Source organism: Sciurus vulgaris (assembly GCF_902686455.1).
Source record: "Sciurus vulgaris genome assembly, chromosome: 11".
Classification (NCBI taxonomy): Eukaryota; Metazoa; Chordata; class Mammalia; order Rodentia; family Sciuridae; genus Sciurus; species Sciurus vulgaris.
This window is the reverse complement of record NC_136472.1, coordinates 20916002-20932980: the sequence shown is the minus strand read 5'-3', so window position 1 is coordinate 20932980 and position 16979 is coordinate 20916002. Positions and strand designations below refer to the sequence as shown.

Here is a 16979-nt window from a genome sequence, read left to right as displayed (position 1 = left end):
ACACACAATTAGTTTAGGGTAAAAGAAGGTTAAATTATTATTGCTGGTAAGTTATTACTCGCTAAATAGTGTTGCTCAATAAACGTTGGTTAGAAAAATAAAAGTAAAAATAATTAAAATGTATTCTTGACAATGAAACAACAGCTATAAGTAAACAGAGGCTATTAGTACATTCTAAAGAGCTGTGAGGGAGCCTGAGATTTTATTTTATTTCTATATTTATTTGTGAGGTAAATTCATAGTATGTGAAGCAAATTATGAGTTTTTCTAAGAAACTCATCTTTGTTTTTCAGAAAGAGAGAGAAAAAGAAAAAAGGAAAGAAGAAAAGGAGTATGGAAAAGACAATATTTCAGATTATTTGAATATCCAATAATTCAATTGTGAAAATTAGCCAAAATCATTAAAAATAAATGTAGAAAGACATTAACCTTTTAACATAGTAGGGAAACAAAAAATACGTGCAAGATATGATTCAAACCTGTTTTCTTAACAAAAAGATAAAACACTGAAAGAGACACAACCTAACTTACAAATTAACTTATAGAAAAATTTCCAAATCTCTTTGAAAGCAAACATGTTTTATCCTAGTTTACAATATATTATAAGGTTTTGTGAGTAATACTTCCCTTTTATCTTTCCTTTATCTAGTGTTTTAAAGATGTTGGTGGAGTATTATATACATAAAAATCTAGAAATAATTTAGTTTTCTAAAACTAGAATAAACAGGATATTTTATTTTGAGAACATTTTGACAAATGATGTGCACTCCAAAGTAGAAATCATGGATTTGAAACTCAACTGTACTAAAACAGGTTGTCTGGTGTTGTTGCTATTTATTCACCTTTGCCATTTGCAAAATTGGGCATGAATATATTAACATTAAGGTTTAGTAAGATTAACTGAAGTCTGTTAGACACCATGATGTGCCTTCCACAAAGTTAACTATCTTTAATATTTCAATTGGTAACATATCATGAAGATTATTTTGTAACCTAGAATGCCTATATTTAAAATATAATTAATGTAAGGTAGAAAAATACAAAACCATATTTCTGTCAACATTGGGATAATGAGTAGATTTGTTCACATGGACAAGATAACAAATCTTTCAGAGAAGATGAAACTTACAGACATCAACTTGTTGTAGATATTAATATCTGTTCAATAAAACTATAGCAATTTAACAAGTCGGACTGTACATTTAAAAAACTTGAGGCAATGGTGGCCACTTCACATCAGCTATCACTGAATAAACAATGAACGTAGGGAAAACAAATAGTCCTTGTCCACAAAAAATTCTTTCTGCTACCTATCATATTTCCAGAATCTCAGAATGCTAGCAACCCCTGGTACTGGGAGAAAAACACAGAACAGCCCCTTTGCAAGATATCAAAGTATGAAAACACCTTTTCGAGTAAGCATAGTATAAATACACAACCTGGACTTAACTATTCTCTTTTCTTCTTCATCCTGATGTCCTGAAGACACATGGTTCAGAAAAATTGCTCCCAAGTGACAGAGTTCATTCCCATGGGCCTCACAGATCGCCAGGAGTTGAAGATGCTCCTTTTTGTGGGATTCTTGTCCATCTATCTTTTCACAGTAGTAGGCAACCTGGGTTTGATCCTGGTCATTAGAACAGATTCCAGACTCAACACACCAATGTACTTCTTCCTTAGCAATCTGGCTTTTGTTGATTTCTGTTACACTTCTGTCATCACACCCAAAATGCTTGGAAATTTCTTGTACCAACAAAGTGTTATATCCTTTAGTGCCTGTGCCGCACAGTTAGGCTGCTTCCTCAGCTTCATGATATCGGAGTGCTTGCTACTGGCTTCCATGGCCTATGATAGATATGTAGCCATTTACAAACCTCTGCTCTACATGATCACAATGTCCCCAACTACCTGCATCCAGCTTATAGCTGTGCTCTATGGCTACAGCTTCCTGATGGCACTGTTTCATACCATCCTCACCTTTCGCCTCTGCTATTGCCACTCCAACACTGTCAATCACTTCTACTGTGATGACATGCCCCTCCTCAGGTTAGCTTGCTCAGACACTAGCTCCAAGCAGCTGTGGGTTTTGACCTGTGCTGGGGTCACATTCATTTCCTCTGTTCTCAGAGTCTTTGTCTCCTACATGTTCATTATTTCTTCCATCCTGAGGATGCGCTCAGCTGAGGGAAGACACAAGGCCTTCTCCACATGTAGCTCCCACATGCTGGCAGTGACCATATTCTATGGCACCTTGATCTTCATGTACTTACAGCCCAGTTCTATGCATTCCCTGGACACGGACAAGATGGCCTCTCTTTTCTACACAGTGATCATCCCCATGTTGAACCCCTGGATCTACAGCCTCAGGAACAAGGATGTGAAAGAGGCTCTGAAGAAAATCATTATGAACAGACACCAGGCTTTTGTGTCCATGAAACTAAAAACATGACTTCAATAAACAAACAAACAACAAAAAAAAGGCTTTTCTTAGTTGTCTGTTTTCTCTGTTAATAAAACCAGTTAACGTGCCTTGGACATATGTGATAATCAATAAAGATTAATTCACTATAAAGTGAAATCATTCTCTGTATTTTTGTAACCACTTTTGACTTAGAATTACATTGCCCATAGAAAATGACATAATGATTTCTCACATAAAAATATTATTTTTAAATAATCTCATCCGATAGCTATAAAACTAGATGCTAATCCACAATAGGCAAAGTGAAGGCACTCCAAATTATAAGAGTTATAAGAGTACTTTAACATTATATTTAAAATTGAATTTGAATAATATATTCTAAATTAAATGTACTGATATTTTCTGATAAAATTATACAAATAATTTCCACTGAAATTTCTACCAGAATTTTCACTGAAGATATTTTTTTCCCTCAGGGTAGATTAGGAAATGCCTGAAATAATTATTGATTTCCATGTGAAGTGTGGTGTGAAAGAAAATAACCTACCAAGACCAGCATAGTCCTTTACGCAATAATTTATCTAGAACACAAGGGTAACAGTGCCAACTTTGAGAAAGTCTGTCCTAACAATTATATGACTACCAATTGATATGTGGTCAAGATGGTTGATTTTTAGTGCTGCTCAATTCTTTTAGAGACTTGTTGGTTTTTTCTTTCTTTGTTCTACCAATTATTAAGACTGATATTAAAATCCCAATTAAAAGTTGCTTAAACTTTTCTTGTCTATTTTTATTTCAGATATTTTGGTGTTTGTTATTTGTGCATGAGTTTATAATTGCTAAATTTTCTTGTTTTCTCCTCTTATTGTTAAAAGTCTCTCTGTTTTCTGTTAGTGGTTATTGCCTTAAAGTCTTTTTTTTTTTTTTTTCACTGTCATTAGTGTAACCATTATTGTTTTCTCTTGGTTAACATTTGCATGGAATAATATTCCAAACTCTTAGTATATTTGTGTTTTTGAGTATATCTGGTGTCTCTTAAAGATAGCAAATAACTGAATCTTGCCTCTTTAATAATCTCTGCCTTTTCACTGGAGTATTTAACCCATTATTATTTCTTTTTTTTTTTTTTTCCATTCATACTATAGATGGCAGTGTTCTTTTATTTTTCCCTTACATTTTTAATAAAAGTACAAATATACTTATGGTAAAAAATGCATGTAGTACAGAATGATCTAAAATAATAAGTAAATATCCTTTTCCTATAACATGGCAGATCTGATGTCTTCAAAATCCTTTAAGTGTCATGTGAGTAACACACCAACAAAGTCTTTTCAGGACTTTGGAACAGTGTTGATTGTCTCCTGTAACACTTCTGCTACAGAAGAAACATGCAGTCTTCTCCTTCATGAAGAAAATTTAAAGGGCAACATGCACACACTACTCAGAGACAGCAAAATCCAGGTAGCACCTCAGACACCACTGGGTCTAGTAGTGGCTCCTGAGAGTCCCAGGTAACATCCAGAGACACTGTTGCAGGAGCTCAGCCAAGTCCTTCCTCAATGCTGCATATCCTCCTGGCCAGCTGCACATCCATGGGGAAGAGAGTGCCTCGCCCAACACGTAAGGAGAGGAGGTAGGCATCCTCAAAGAGGTGAACTAAATATGCTTCTGCTGCCTGGGCCAAAGAGTAAATGACAGACAGACAGACAAAAGGCACAGGCTACTCTTTGGAGATCTGCTGCACTTCTGAGGGCTCAAAGGACTGAAGGAATGACTGTTCACAAATTGGACTGAACTCACTGCCACACAGAATCTCCTCCAAACCCTCAGGGCATCAACGCATCACTCTCTCAGGAGGCCAGACCCAGTCTGCGATATTACACAGGCAGTTCCATAGAATTCTGGAATGTTCTTCCTCCCCTTTCAGCACTCACCCAGTGGTACCTAGACCCCTTCTTACCTCTTGAAGGGCCAACAGGGTCTGGGCTTGCCAATTGAAGTCCATCCCACGTGTGAATTTCATACATATTTCTCTTCTCTATGGGGGAATGGGGAATGGGGAGGAGTAGGGTAACAGAAGAGAGATTAAGGGGAAGATAGACTCTCTCAAAGTGTCTCCTATGAATTCTCATCTCCTTCATCCTGTCCTGGCCCTTAATCTTACATCCCAAACAGCAGCAGGTATGGACTCCTGGGAGCTGAGGAAGTGGCATATCTCTTATTGGTGGTAGGGAGATAAGGAGGCAAAATCCCAGGGTAGGAAAAGGGATCAAATGGTGGATGGATGGGAGGGTTCCATTTCTATAGTCAAAGCACACAGTTTCGAAGTAGAGGTGGTGGGGTCATCAGTTCCAGAGAGAACTGCAAGGCTGGAGGGTTCGAGGAGGGCTCATGTACCCAGAAGATGGAGTGCCCAGGCGGCTGAAGGAGCGCTTCCTTATCAAGAGGTCTGTGCTCTTCTGCAGCATTTTGACCTGCTTAAGCCAGACATTTCTCCGCCTCTGTGAGGGAGAACCTAGGGAGGCTCCCCGCCGCGGGGTACTGGGCGGCGGACTCGCGGGGCCTCTCCTTGGGGCCTCGGGCTGGCTCCGGCGGCGCGGGCCCATGGCGGGCCGCATAGGATCCGGCGCGCGGCCGCCCCACGGCTCCTGATCGGCCTTCGGGGTTCAGGAGCTGAAGGCCGGCTACCGACGGAGGCGCGAGGGGCCCGGCGCCGGTGCTCCACCGCAGTCAGCGACGCCCTGCGTTCACTTCTCCCGCCCCGCCTACCTCAAGGCTGGCGTTTTATAAAACCCCATTCTTTTTTCTTATAGCTATTGGTGCAATTGAATTAATGTCTGTTATTTCACTAACTATTCTAAATAGTTCATGTCTTATATGCTTCTTTATTTCAGCACCTCTGGCCTCTTTCGTTTTCAAATATTTTACTTAGACACATAATTCCTAATTTGTTAAATAAACAAGCACACACCTACACACACACATACATACACCCTGACACACAGCCCCACCATTTGTTGTTTTTATTCACCTTATTTTATATTATCATGGGGTTTGTTGCTGTTATTTGTTTGCTCAATAACTTTTCTGAAGTCATTCTGTAAAATCTTTCTTTCCTCTAGTGTGTGGTTCTGTAGTTTAAATGTTGAACATCCCCGAAAGGCCCATGTATCCAAACACCACAGACATTGCCGTTTAGTATGGCTCATGAAGTTTGGCTCATGAAGTTTTTCTTGAAGAAACAGTTTTCGCATTATTTTAAAAATTTAATTCCAAGAGTTCTGGAAAATTAGATTTTCAAATGTGTGCCTGTGTTTTTCTTGATTTTATGTAGGGATGAATTCATGGAAGTCCTTGTCCCACAATTCCAAAAGTCCCTCACATTTCTTTTTCTTGATCAAAACATCATTGTTAATTAGTGTTATGGTTTAGGTATGAGGTGTCACCTCAAAGCTCACGTGTACGACTGTGTAAGAAAGATTATAGAGGTAAAATGACTGGATTATCATAACCTTAACCTAATCTGTATGTCAATCAACTGATAGGGATTAGCTTAGTGATAACTGTAGGCTGGTAGGGTGTGGTTGAAGAATATGGATCACTGGGGGTTATGTCTTTGGGATATATATTTTATCCTTGGTTAGAGAAGAAGTGTCTCTCTCTGCTTCCTGATTCCAGGTCCTGATTTCACCCCTCTGCTATGAAGTTCTGCCTCATCTCAGGCCCAGAGAAAGGCTTCGTCCATCTGTGAACTGAAATCTCTGAAACCATGAGCCCCTCAAAAAACTTTTCCTCTTCTAATTACATTTTTCAGGATTTTTGGTCACAGAGACAAAAATAGTTGACTAAGACAGAAATTGCTACTGAGAAGTAGGGTCATTGTTGTGCCTAACCTCCTGACTAGGTGATTCAGAAGTTTTTAAAGCTTTTTGGAATGTGTGGGGGAAATTTTGAGAATTTTAGAGTGGAAATCTGGAAAAGCTTTAGAATATTTTGAGCAGAGCTGAATAGGTGACTCTGGTAGGGACTCAAAACACCAGAGGGCTGATAGGACTATGGATAGTGAAGACTGGGTTCACAAAGGTTCAGATGGGAAAGACTCCATGGAAATTGAATGAAACATCATTTGTGTTACATTCTAAGAAGTGTTCCACATTTTACCCTTGTTCTGAGATTTTCTGCGAGGCTAAATTTAAAGGTGATGGCCTTCGAAACCTGATAGAAGAAATTTCTGGGCAGCATAGAGTTCAGGCAGTGGCATGGATATTGCTGGTGGCTTTTAGCTAAGTTTATTTTGGTAATTGGGAGGATAAAGCAAAGCAGAAAGATATGAAAAAAATTGCATTTTGGCTAGAAAACTGTGAGTAAATCTGGGACTAAGAAAGCTGTGGTTATTAAGGTCTTTATAGCCACTAAGTAAGTGCTAAATATTTTACCTAGAAACATTAGGGAATAAGATTTGAGAGCATCTAAGGAACTGGAAATACCACATCCATGTCAGGCTCAAGTGTGCAAAAGTACCAATTCCTTTGAGAAAAGATCGTGGGAGCACCCTTCTTGCCCAGGGGACCTAGAAAGTTGTTTCTTCATGCTCAGCCACCCAGGCATTCAGAGGCTGCTGCAGCCAGGGCCCCAGGTGTTTCCAATTAGACTATTATAATTATACATAGGATTTGGATTCATTCTGACAAAATTATACATGAAAGAAATTTGATGTCAATCCCCATTTCCCCGTCTTTCCCTTTCCTTTGCCCTACTCCTCTTCTCCCTTCTCTACTCTGTCTATCATTCTTTCACTCCTTTATTTTTAATTATTATTTTTCTACACATACATAAAGGTGAATTTCTCTTTAGTACATTTAAATATGTACATCAGAGGATTATGTTAAAAGTATTCCATATTTCTTCCCCTTTCCTTCCTTCCTTCTCTCCATCTGGATTTTAACCCATGTTCCTACCCTGGAATATTGATACTACCACCTCAGTAACCTGAAGATCAATTCTTTCAACCTAAAACTTTCTATTTGTATTTCATAGTCAAATATTCTCATTTCTCCCAAACTTTTTCCAACTGGGAAAAACTCTTTGACATTAAGATTAAGAAATGAGAAGATAAAATATACCCTGTAAAGAATCTTTGATAATTTGTTTTAAAATGATATTGAAATAATATTGTAACAAAAGAAAAATCCTAACAATTTCTTCTTAACAATTTCTGATCATTGCCATTTAGATTTAATCTAATTTATTTAAGCATATAAATTTGCATAGAAGATTTCTTCTTAGTTGTTCAAGTCCCAATACTAGACACGAAGTCACAACACTTTATAACAAGACATAAATAATAATGGGGAATATTGCCATCTGTATAAGGTATGTTTGCAAGTTGGCACAAACTAACATACTGTATATTCATAATCATTATTATCTTAAACATATTTATATTGTCCAAAACCATGTAAAAAATTTATTCAAGCTTTTATATGAAGCAGATAACACACCACTGTATTCTCACAAAATCTATTCATCAACAGATCCAGAATCCCTGGAAATGTCAGCTTCTCTCAGGTTTAGCCAAATGCCTTGCACTTACGTATTTTACGCTTTTTATGTGAAAACTCATTTTTTAAAAGTCTCCTGTCTAGTCTAGTTTCATAGAAGACATACTTGGACATATGGCCTATCCTGAGTTACATATTGACCTCCCTAAATTATTAGGAAGATGGTGGAAAATTCTGCTTTTGGAAAAACAAAAATTATTTCATAATTTCTTTTCTTCCCTCCACCTGTTCCCCACAAAGTCTTTTGCATTGTAGATAATTATTTTTCTTTCTCAGAGATATCCCCTTATTCAACTCAGGTTGCAATAATAAAATACCGTACAAAGGGCAACTTAAATGATTGCAATTGATTTCATCACCATTCTGGAAGCCAGAAGCCCAAGATCAAGATTATGTCTGATTCAGTGACTAGTTGGGCCTCTCTTTCTGCATTTTAAGCAGTTTCTTTCTTTCTGTGTCCTCACACGACCTCTTTGTGGGGATACAGAAATGAGGAGATGGAGAAAGAGAGAGGAAGAAGCACACTCAGTATCTTTTTTTCATAAGGGCACTAATCCATCATGAAGCCCCACTCCCATGACCTCTTCTAATCCTAATTACCTCCAAAAGGCTCCACCCCAAACACCATCACACTGGGGGGTAGGGGTTTATGTGAATGGGGGAACTCAATGCACTCATAGCTAGTGCATTCTTTCCTGATAAGTATTAAAAACATATACTTTCATTGCTATGGCTTCAATTGCTTAAGAAAGTAATCTTAAAGAGTACTCATTAGACCAGATAAAAAGAAATTAAGTAATAATAAAAAACAAAGCACAGAAGCAGAAATGCATAATTCATGAGCATTTCAAAGAGGAAATCAAAGACAGTACTTTTTGTCTTAAAATACACAGGAATAGGATCTTCGGAGTTGGCTACTCGGTTTTCTGAAAGATACATTGTAAGAATATTCACAAAGCAATTATTTTCTTTTGTTCAAAGACAAATTCAAACCCTGTCACTAAGCAAGAACACAAGTATGAATGATAAAAACAAGAATAATTTAATAAACAGCATTCCCAAAACGGGAATATTAGGGCAACAGGCAGAGCTGTGGTCTGTGGTTCATCCAAACCAAAGAACAATGTTAATTCACTTCTAATCTATCTTGGGAATAGGCTGTAATTTTTAGGATGATCTCATTTGCATCATTCTTCCTTTGGGACAAAGTCTCCAACAAAACCTTGTCAGTTATTTCTGCCCAAACACCTGTGGAGAAGAAATAGGAACACTTTCTACCCAAGTAAGTTTGAAGAATATATTTCAAAATTGGGATCAAAATAAACATTTTAAAATTGAAGTAGAATAGAATACAATAGACTGAATTAAAATATTTTAGGTGGCATTTTCTGAAATTAAGCAATACATACATGTCTTATTATATAAAATATAAGTCTTGTTAGTTTGAACTAGAAAAAATATTTTAGAATTCCAAGATAGTTTTTATTAGATGATTTAGAAATGTTATTTAATCAACTAGATTGCAATCTATGTTAAAACTGTCTTCATTTTTGCAAAAGATAGACATTTTACCTCGAATGAGAACAGAATATACCCACACCAAATCAATATCCCACTTAATAAATTTGATATCAATAAAGATATTATTATAAACAAGAGGCATTAGGTGTTGAAATGTTGTTGCAAAATGAATATAAAATTTTCCATTACCAAACATTTAGAAGGGGCTGCGATAGGAAATGAGTTAAAAAGTCACGATTTTCACATGTGAGCCTACATTCTGTCAAAAATTGTGTGAGATGATATGTAAATGAGCTTTGCCTAAAATGTTTCCATAACACAAATGAAAGGTGGTAACCCAGTCTGGGGACTAAAAAGCAGAGAATCCTAAAAGAATAAAGTGGTGTTCCAACTCTATATCCACCTTACACCAGGTAGAGATGAGCATGGGAAAAGGAATATATGAAGCATGTATTCTACTGGAGGACTGTTAGACCACTGGGCTCTTTAAACTCCTGTGTATTAGTTTTGGCAGAAGGAAAGAGACGTGGCTGAAATTAACGTGGGCTATATTGCAAAAGGTCATATGAAATACCTTTTCAAGTACAATGCATATTCTATCTACCTTTGAGTTAAACAGAGTAGCAAACTGAACTTCAAATAGGTGTTAAACAGTGTGGACTTACCAGATATATCCAGACATGGAAAATGAAATTTCAACAAAATAATTTCCTCATTACAACCTTGCACCACATAGCAATGTTCAAATCAACAGTGTACCACATGTATGATGGTGGCCCCTTAAGTTTATATCACCTAGTGATGTTGCTGTCAACTTACATTGTGCAAATACTCTGTGATTTTCATGCAATAACAAAATTGCTTTCTGATGCATTTTCAGAGTGTAACATTGGCTATTAATAAACTTGTGACTATACTTAAAAGAGGACTTACACATTTGTAGGAACCCAGAACAGGCTGACAGAATCTTCTACAAACCTATCTCAGGTAATGTAAGCAAAAGCATTGATCATTGATCAGCCTATTGTCAGTGGTTGTCCTCAGTATAGAAAGGTGATACATACATGCATACACACATACACGCACACACACAAAACTGATATCCATGTCCTTACTCAATGAATATTTAACTTCTTATGTATTTTTATTTCTTTTAACAAATGCAACAAAAATTATCAGTTATGGTTTAGACTTCCTTTTGTTAATTTACTCTTTGTTGAGATTATGTTTGAGGAGCTAGATTTTACCACATTCTTTTCAGTTTCTTATATAAAAAATCAAATCACACATAAAATTTTGCACATACTATTTCCATCAGTTAAGAATTATAGCTATGCTTTTCTATCAATTGGAATTTTCTATGTTTTTGCTCCATATCCTGTATGTTCCAGTCCTGGTGGTACATTACCTTGACATACTAACAGTGCTAACTCCATTGTCAATATATTTTAAAGTGCTTATACTGACTTCTATGTCCACATACATTTTAATCTCTCCATGGAATAAATTTTGTGGGACTTTAAATATTGTGTTCTCCTTAAAATATATTTTGTATGTGATGCGATGGACACACTAATTCCCTTTTAATACAACAAACATTTTAGATGTAGATTAGAAAACCTGAGTAACAAACTAAATTTTTGATGCAAAGAAATTATGTAAGTGGAAAGTGACAGAAACACATTCAGTCCAGGTCTCTCAATTTTAATCAGAATTCATTCTACTATAACTTACTTAGTCTAAATACCAATAAAATGTCATTTTCAACAGATATCTGACATTTAAGAAGTTCATTATAAAACTGCTAATTATGCTGGAAGTCCACTTTCTTTCTTTCAAATAGATCTGATAGTATGAGTCAACCCAAAGGGAATTTTATATTATTTATTAATGAAAAGGGAGTTTACCTCTATTTTATGTAGTGCCAAGAACATTTTAAAACTTTGTCTAAGGGACAAAACTACCAGTGCATTTCATTGCCATTATTAAAGCTCAAACCTCATCTTTTTTAATGCTATGTCACATTGCTTCTTTATAAAGAAGGGAAATCGTCATGATAAAATAAGTGGGCTATTGTGTAAGTAAGACTGTACCTGATGGAAGGAATACCTTTTGGTGTAAAGAGTCAGGAGAAGACCACTTCTAACGCAGCAAGTATTTTCTGAGGATCTACTGAATAATGACCTCTGTGCTACAAGTTTTAAAAATAGAAAAAGACTTTCATATGCCTTTCTCCAAAGACAATTGTGTTTCTTAAAGTTTCAATTCAGTGGTAAAAGATATTTGATTTCAAACACATATTTTTGTGTGTATATATAATACATATATATATATGCGCATAATATAGATAGATACCTGAACACATATATTTAAAAGCATATATTACACACAGAGATAAATGCACACATTCTCTCTCACACAGACAGGAATATAGCATAAAAAGGTGCAAGTACTCAATGCAAGAAAAAGTGACACTATGTCAGAAAACTACCTATGGAAATGTCCTGAGGACCTAAAGTTATTTTTGCTGCTATGAAGTAGTTGTAGAGAAGCAGTATTTGGCATTCTGAAGCTGGTGGCAAAGTTGGTAGTCTTGGAGAAGGAAAGCTCAGGGAACTAAATCATCTCAGTGAAACACCACTGAATAGTGAAAACACTGACTCTTTGAATAGTATACAATGTATTTTATAAAAGAAGATAATGGATTCTGTAATACTTCTGGATTTTTGTAATCATAGATCGATAGATAGATAGATAGATAGATAGATAGATAGATAGATACAAGAGAATCATTTTAGATATTTGTATATGTTCCATGACAGTTTATATCACATGTTTCTTGCACTGGATCATGGATCAAAATGCCTTTAGTCAAGAACAAGAGTTTTAGTCTGATCAGTTCTAGGCACTATTCTTAAAATGAAAATGCATTTTGTTTCTTCAGATGGAAATTAATTATGTGACCCTGAACATTTTGGGTCCATCTTTTCCTCAGTGTAGATGTTGCTGTCATTGGACACACAAAATCAATGTGTGAGGATTCCAAGATGGAATGGAGCACATTTATTTACTATAAAGAAAAAATGAACTAGAGTACTTTAAAGTGACTAGTTTTGGTGGAGTACAATGCTTAATAAAACATCCTTGAGCAATAAATACAAACTCTAAAGCCATTTTGAGATAACTAAAAAATATACTTCAAGACCCAGTAGTCAAAAATGAAGATATGGGGCAGGGGTTGTGGCTCAGGGATACAGTGCTCACCTGCATACATGAGACTCTGGGTTGGATCCTTAGCACCACATAAAAATAAATAAAGGTATTGTGTCCACCAACAACTAAAACAAAATATTTAAAAAATGAAAATAGGAAATAAAGTTATTTTATTCATATAGTATTTACATAAACTCTAATTTCTTGTGCTTATAAAACAATGTATATATTTTCTTCAAAATTGCTTTTAAGTTTTCATGCACTGGCACAGTGATAAGATATCATATTAAGGATCTAGTATCAAGAAACTTTAAATATATATATGTACATATATATATATTATATATATATTATATCATGCCATCCTAAACCAAACTTTATATGTGTTGTTTTCCAACTATGAACAGTCCAAAAAAAATGTGAAGATATTCCTTTTAAAATAATATACTAATGAAATAAAATAATGTAAAAATAATTCTAATATATGTTTTTAAGTAAATTCCAAATATTTGGCAGGACCCATAAAAATTGATGTAGACCTATTGGAAAGCAAATGCCTCTTTTATTTTAATTAAGCAAAATATTTTTAAAACATATATGTTCATTGCTCTTGACCTGGTAAGTTGACACTTTCCATATAAAATGTCTTTGCAACTTTATATCAGGAAATTCCTGAGAAACAAGTGTTGGGCATGAATTGGGAGATTAAATTTGTGCAGACACTTGCTCCAAATATTTATAGGTCTTTGTGAATACTGGTATTATGTCAATTTCCTCCCTTCTGTTGTCTTTATCGCCTATGTGTACGTTATTTCTGCCTTCTGTGAATTTGCTTTGCCGAGGAAGATTGAGAATATAATGATGAGGCTTAAAACATCTGAGTCTACAAACTTGGGTTTGAATTCCAGCTATCTGAATTCAGTTCTTAAACTATTGGAGTCGTCTCTCCATCATTGTATAATGAGGGTATTTGTGTTCTTTCATCGTGTTAACCTTCAGTAATGTGAAGATGTATAGAAAGCTGCAAGGAGCTCTTTGTGGTAAGTAATGAAAGTAGATTGAAAGAATAGAGAATTCCATTAGTCAGCACGGGGACAGTGTGGAGTTCTGCTGCACAGGGGCAATGGCTTAAGTGACAGACCTGGAGTATGCTTATTTCTTTATGCTACTAATTTCAATATTTCTCAATAACATAATACTTTTAAATATTTGAAAGATACATTTGAATATTTGAAAGAGTCACTGTAAACTGATTCCTAACCTCCAACTCTGACTTATAAATACAGTTTGGAGGACTGTACTTAAACAATGTAAATTCAATAATTTTGTGTGTTTCCCAAGAAATGTCTCTCTTTTATTTTTTTTTTAGGGAGAGGGATTCCCAGGGATTGAACTCAGGATACTTGACCACTGAGCTACATAGCCACATCCCCAGCCCTATTTTTTAAAAATTTCTTTTTTTTTTTTTTTTTTGATTCACTGTACACAAATGGGGTACAACTTTCATTTCTCTTGTTGTGCACAATGTAGAGCTACACATTTGTGCAATCATAGAAGTACATAGGGTAATAATGTTTACCTCATTCCATTATCTTTCCTTCTCTTGGCCTCCTCCCCACCCCTCAATTCCTTCTACACAATTGAACATTCCCCATTCTTTCCTTACACCCATTATGTACCTTCATCCTCTTATAAGAGAAAACATTAGCCCTTTGGTTTTTTGGGATTGTCTTATTTCACATAGGATGATATTCTCCAGCTGCATCCATTTACTACAAATTCCATAATTTCATTCTTCTTTATGGCTAATATTCCATTGTGTATACATTGTACAGTTTCTTTATCCATTCACCTCTTGAAGGGCATGTAGATGGGTTCCACAATCTAGCTATTGTGAATTGAACTGCTATAAATATCGATGTGGTTGAGTTACTGTAGTATGCTGATTTTATACCCAGTCCTATTTTGTATTTTATGAGACAGAGTCTCAGTGAGTTGCTTAGTGCCTCACTTTTGTTGAGCCTGACTTTGAACTCTGATCCTCCTGCCTCAGCCTCCAGAGCCTTGGGATTAGAAGTGTGTGCAACTACACCTGGCTAAAACATCTCCTTTTGACCTTAATTCCAACCTCAGTATTCAAGTGTACTAATAATTTTAATATTAAAATAACATCATTTTGCAACACAATTACTTTTGGTAAATTAAGATAAAATATAGAAATATTTAGCTTGATTAGACTCTCCATATTCTTCATCCACATGTTTCAAAGACAAATGGCTCAGAAAAATTGCACCCAAGTGTCAGAGTTCATTCTCGTGGGCCTCACGGATCGCCAGGAGCTGAAGATGCCTCTGTTTGATGTTTTATCCATCTATGTTTTCACAGTAGTAGGCAACCTGGGTTTGATCCTGGTCATTAGAACAGATTCCAGACTCCACACACCAATGTACTTCTTCCTTAGCAATCTAGCATTTGTCGATTTCTGTTACTTCTGTTTTACTCCCAAAATGCTTGGAAATTTCTTGTACCAACAAAATGTTATATCCTTTAGTGCTGTGCTGCACAGTTAGCTGCTTCCTGGCCTTCATGACAGCTGAGTGCTTGCTGCTGGCTTCCATGGCCTATGACCGATACGTGGCCATATGTAGCCCTCTGCTCTATGTGGTGGTAATGTCCCCAGGAATCTGTGTTCGACTCGTAGCAGTCCCCTACAGCTACAGCATCCTGGTTGCTCTCTTCCACACCATCCTCACCTTCCGCCTCTGCCATTGTCACTCCAATGTCCTCAACCATTTCTACTGTGATGACATGCCTCTCCTCAGACTAACGTGCTCTGACACCCGCTCCAAACAGCTGTGGATCTTTGTCTGTGCTGGTGTCTTGTTCACGTCCTCCCTTCTGACTGTCTTGTCTCCTATGTGTACATCGTTTCTGCCATCGTGAGGATGCGCTCAGCTGAGGGAAGACGCAAGGCCTTCTCCACGTGTGGCTCCCATGTGCTGGCAGTGACCATATTCTACGGGACCCTGTTCTTTATGTACTTACAGCCCAGCCAGCTCCAGCCACTCCCTTGACGCAGACAGAGGCCTCTGTCTTCTACACCGTGATTATCCCTGTGCTGAACCCCTTGATCTACAGCCTCAGGAACAAGGAAGTCAAAGAGGCTCTGAAGAAAATCCTCATCAATAGAAACAAGGCTTTTATGATTATGAAATTAAGAAAGTGACTCAAATAATTAAAAATGGACTTTTTGGTGTGCCTCTTTTTTTTTTTTTTTGCTACTGAAAATCTACCAGCACAATTATTTCTTAATATGTAATTCACATGCATCTGTTCACTTTATAACAAATTTTTCTGTTAATTTTCTCTTAAAGTACTTAAAATGTGACTTCAGGTATAAAAAGGACTGTAAGAATTTACACCCTTTCTCTCATTTTTCAAATAGAAATTGAACAATATTTCCTGGCCGATAAGAATTTGTGCCAATTCTCCCAGTTTTTCAATGAAAAACACATGAAAACTGTCAGTATATATGTAATTATAAGCAGAGAGAGCATAGACAAAAGTTCAGAATCCCCTTGTACCCCATTCCTTAGTTCTGAATTCTAAGGCTGCGCTAACAATTTTCCATGTGTTAATCAAAGGTGCATAGTGTAATAGTTTTTCCCAGGTCCCTAATTTCTTGAAACCATGCTTGACAATTTAAAACTGCCCAATACTTTGCATCTACCACCTTCTCTTTGGTAAGGGGAACATTCCAACCTTACCTTGCCACTGACTGAACACACCTTCTACTGTCCTGCAATTCTTTTAAGTGAGATGATTTTTTATGCCTAGAGGACTACTTTATGTTTTTTTTTTTTTTTTTGCCTGATTATACAAAAGAGGTAATTCAGAAATACAATTATATTTCAGCCTACTTCTGAATTACATGGGGAGGAGAAATCAAATTCTAAACAAATATGTTCACAGTGATTGACACTTCATAGACTATTTTGCCAGTAGTCGGGATCACAAGTAGTGATGGTGGGGAAATTATGTCTTGGTGGCTTGGTCATTATTTATTAAAGCATATATTACAATTCAATGTCCAACAAGCAAGGTGGCCCAATGCAAAGAGAAGATGCTGCCTAGTCAAAGACTGTGGTTAAATCCCAAACACATCATTGTAGTGTATATAGGAATCTCATCCTTTTTCATCAGTTAATGAGAATACAGTTACTCACTTACGTCTTTTTAAGGATTAAGCAACATCAATCGTT

At 36.3% G+C, this 16979-nt stretch overlaps 2 protein-coding genes and 1 pseudogene across 3 annotated transcripts; 2 read left to right on the top strand and 1 right to left on the bottom strand.

The window, feature by feature from the left end:
• Positions 1 to 1489: 1489 nt before the first annotated feature.
• Positions 1490 to 2449, top strand: LOC306639751 (olfactory receptor 8U9-like; the record flags this gene model as incomplete). The annotated part of the gene is made up of 1 exon (XM_079103505.1): positions 1490 to 2449. One exon carries the CDS (start codon positions 1490 to 1492, stop codon positions 2447 to 2449), a length of 960 nt encoding a protein of 319 aa, XP_078959631.1.
• A 1406-nt stretch (positions 2450 to 3855) lies between these two features.
• LOC306639212 (histone H3-like centromeric protein A) lies at positions 3856 to 5028 on the bottom strand (the record flags this gene model as incomplete). The annotated part of the gene is made up of 3 exons (XM_079102609.1): positions 3856 to 4097; positions 4383 to 4458; positions 4820 to 5028. The coding sequence occupies 3 exons, from the start codon at positions 5026 to 5028 to the stop codon at positions 3963 to 3965; spliced, it is 420 nt and encodes a 139-aa protein (XP_078958735.1). The 3' UTR covers positions 3856 to 3962.
• A 9962-nt stretch (positions 5029 to 14990) lies between these two features.
• On the top strand, positions 14991 to 15943 carry LOC306638927 (olfactory receptor 8U9-like; annotated as a pseudogene). The gene has a single exon. The product of its transcript is annotated as an olfactory receptor 8U9-like (transcript).
• The last annotated feature ends 1036 nt before the right edge of the window (positions 15944 to 16979 follow it).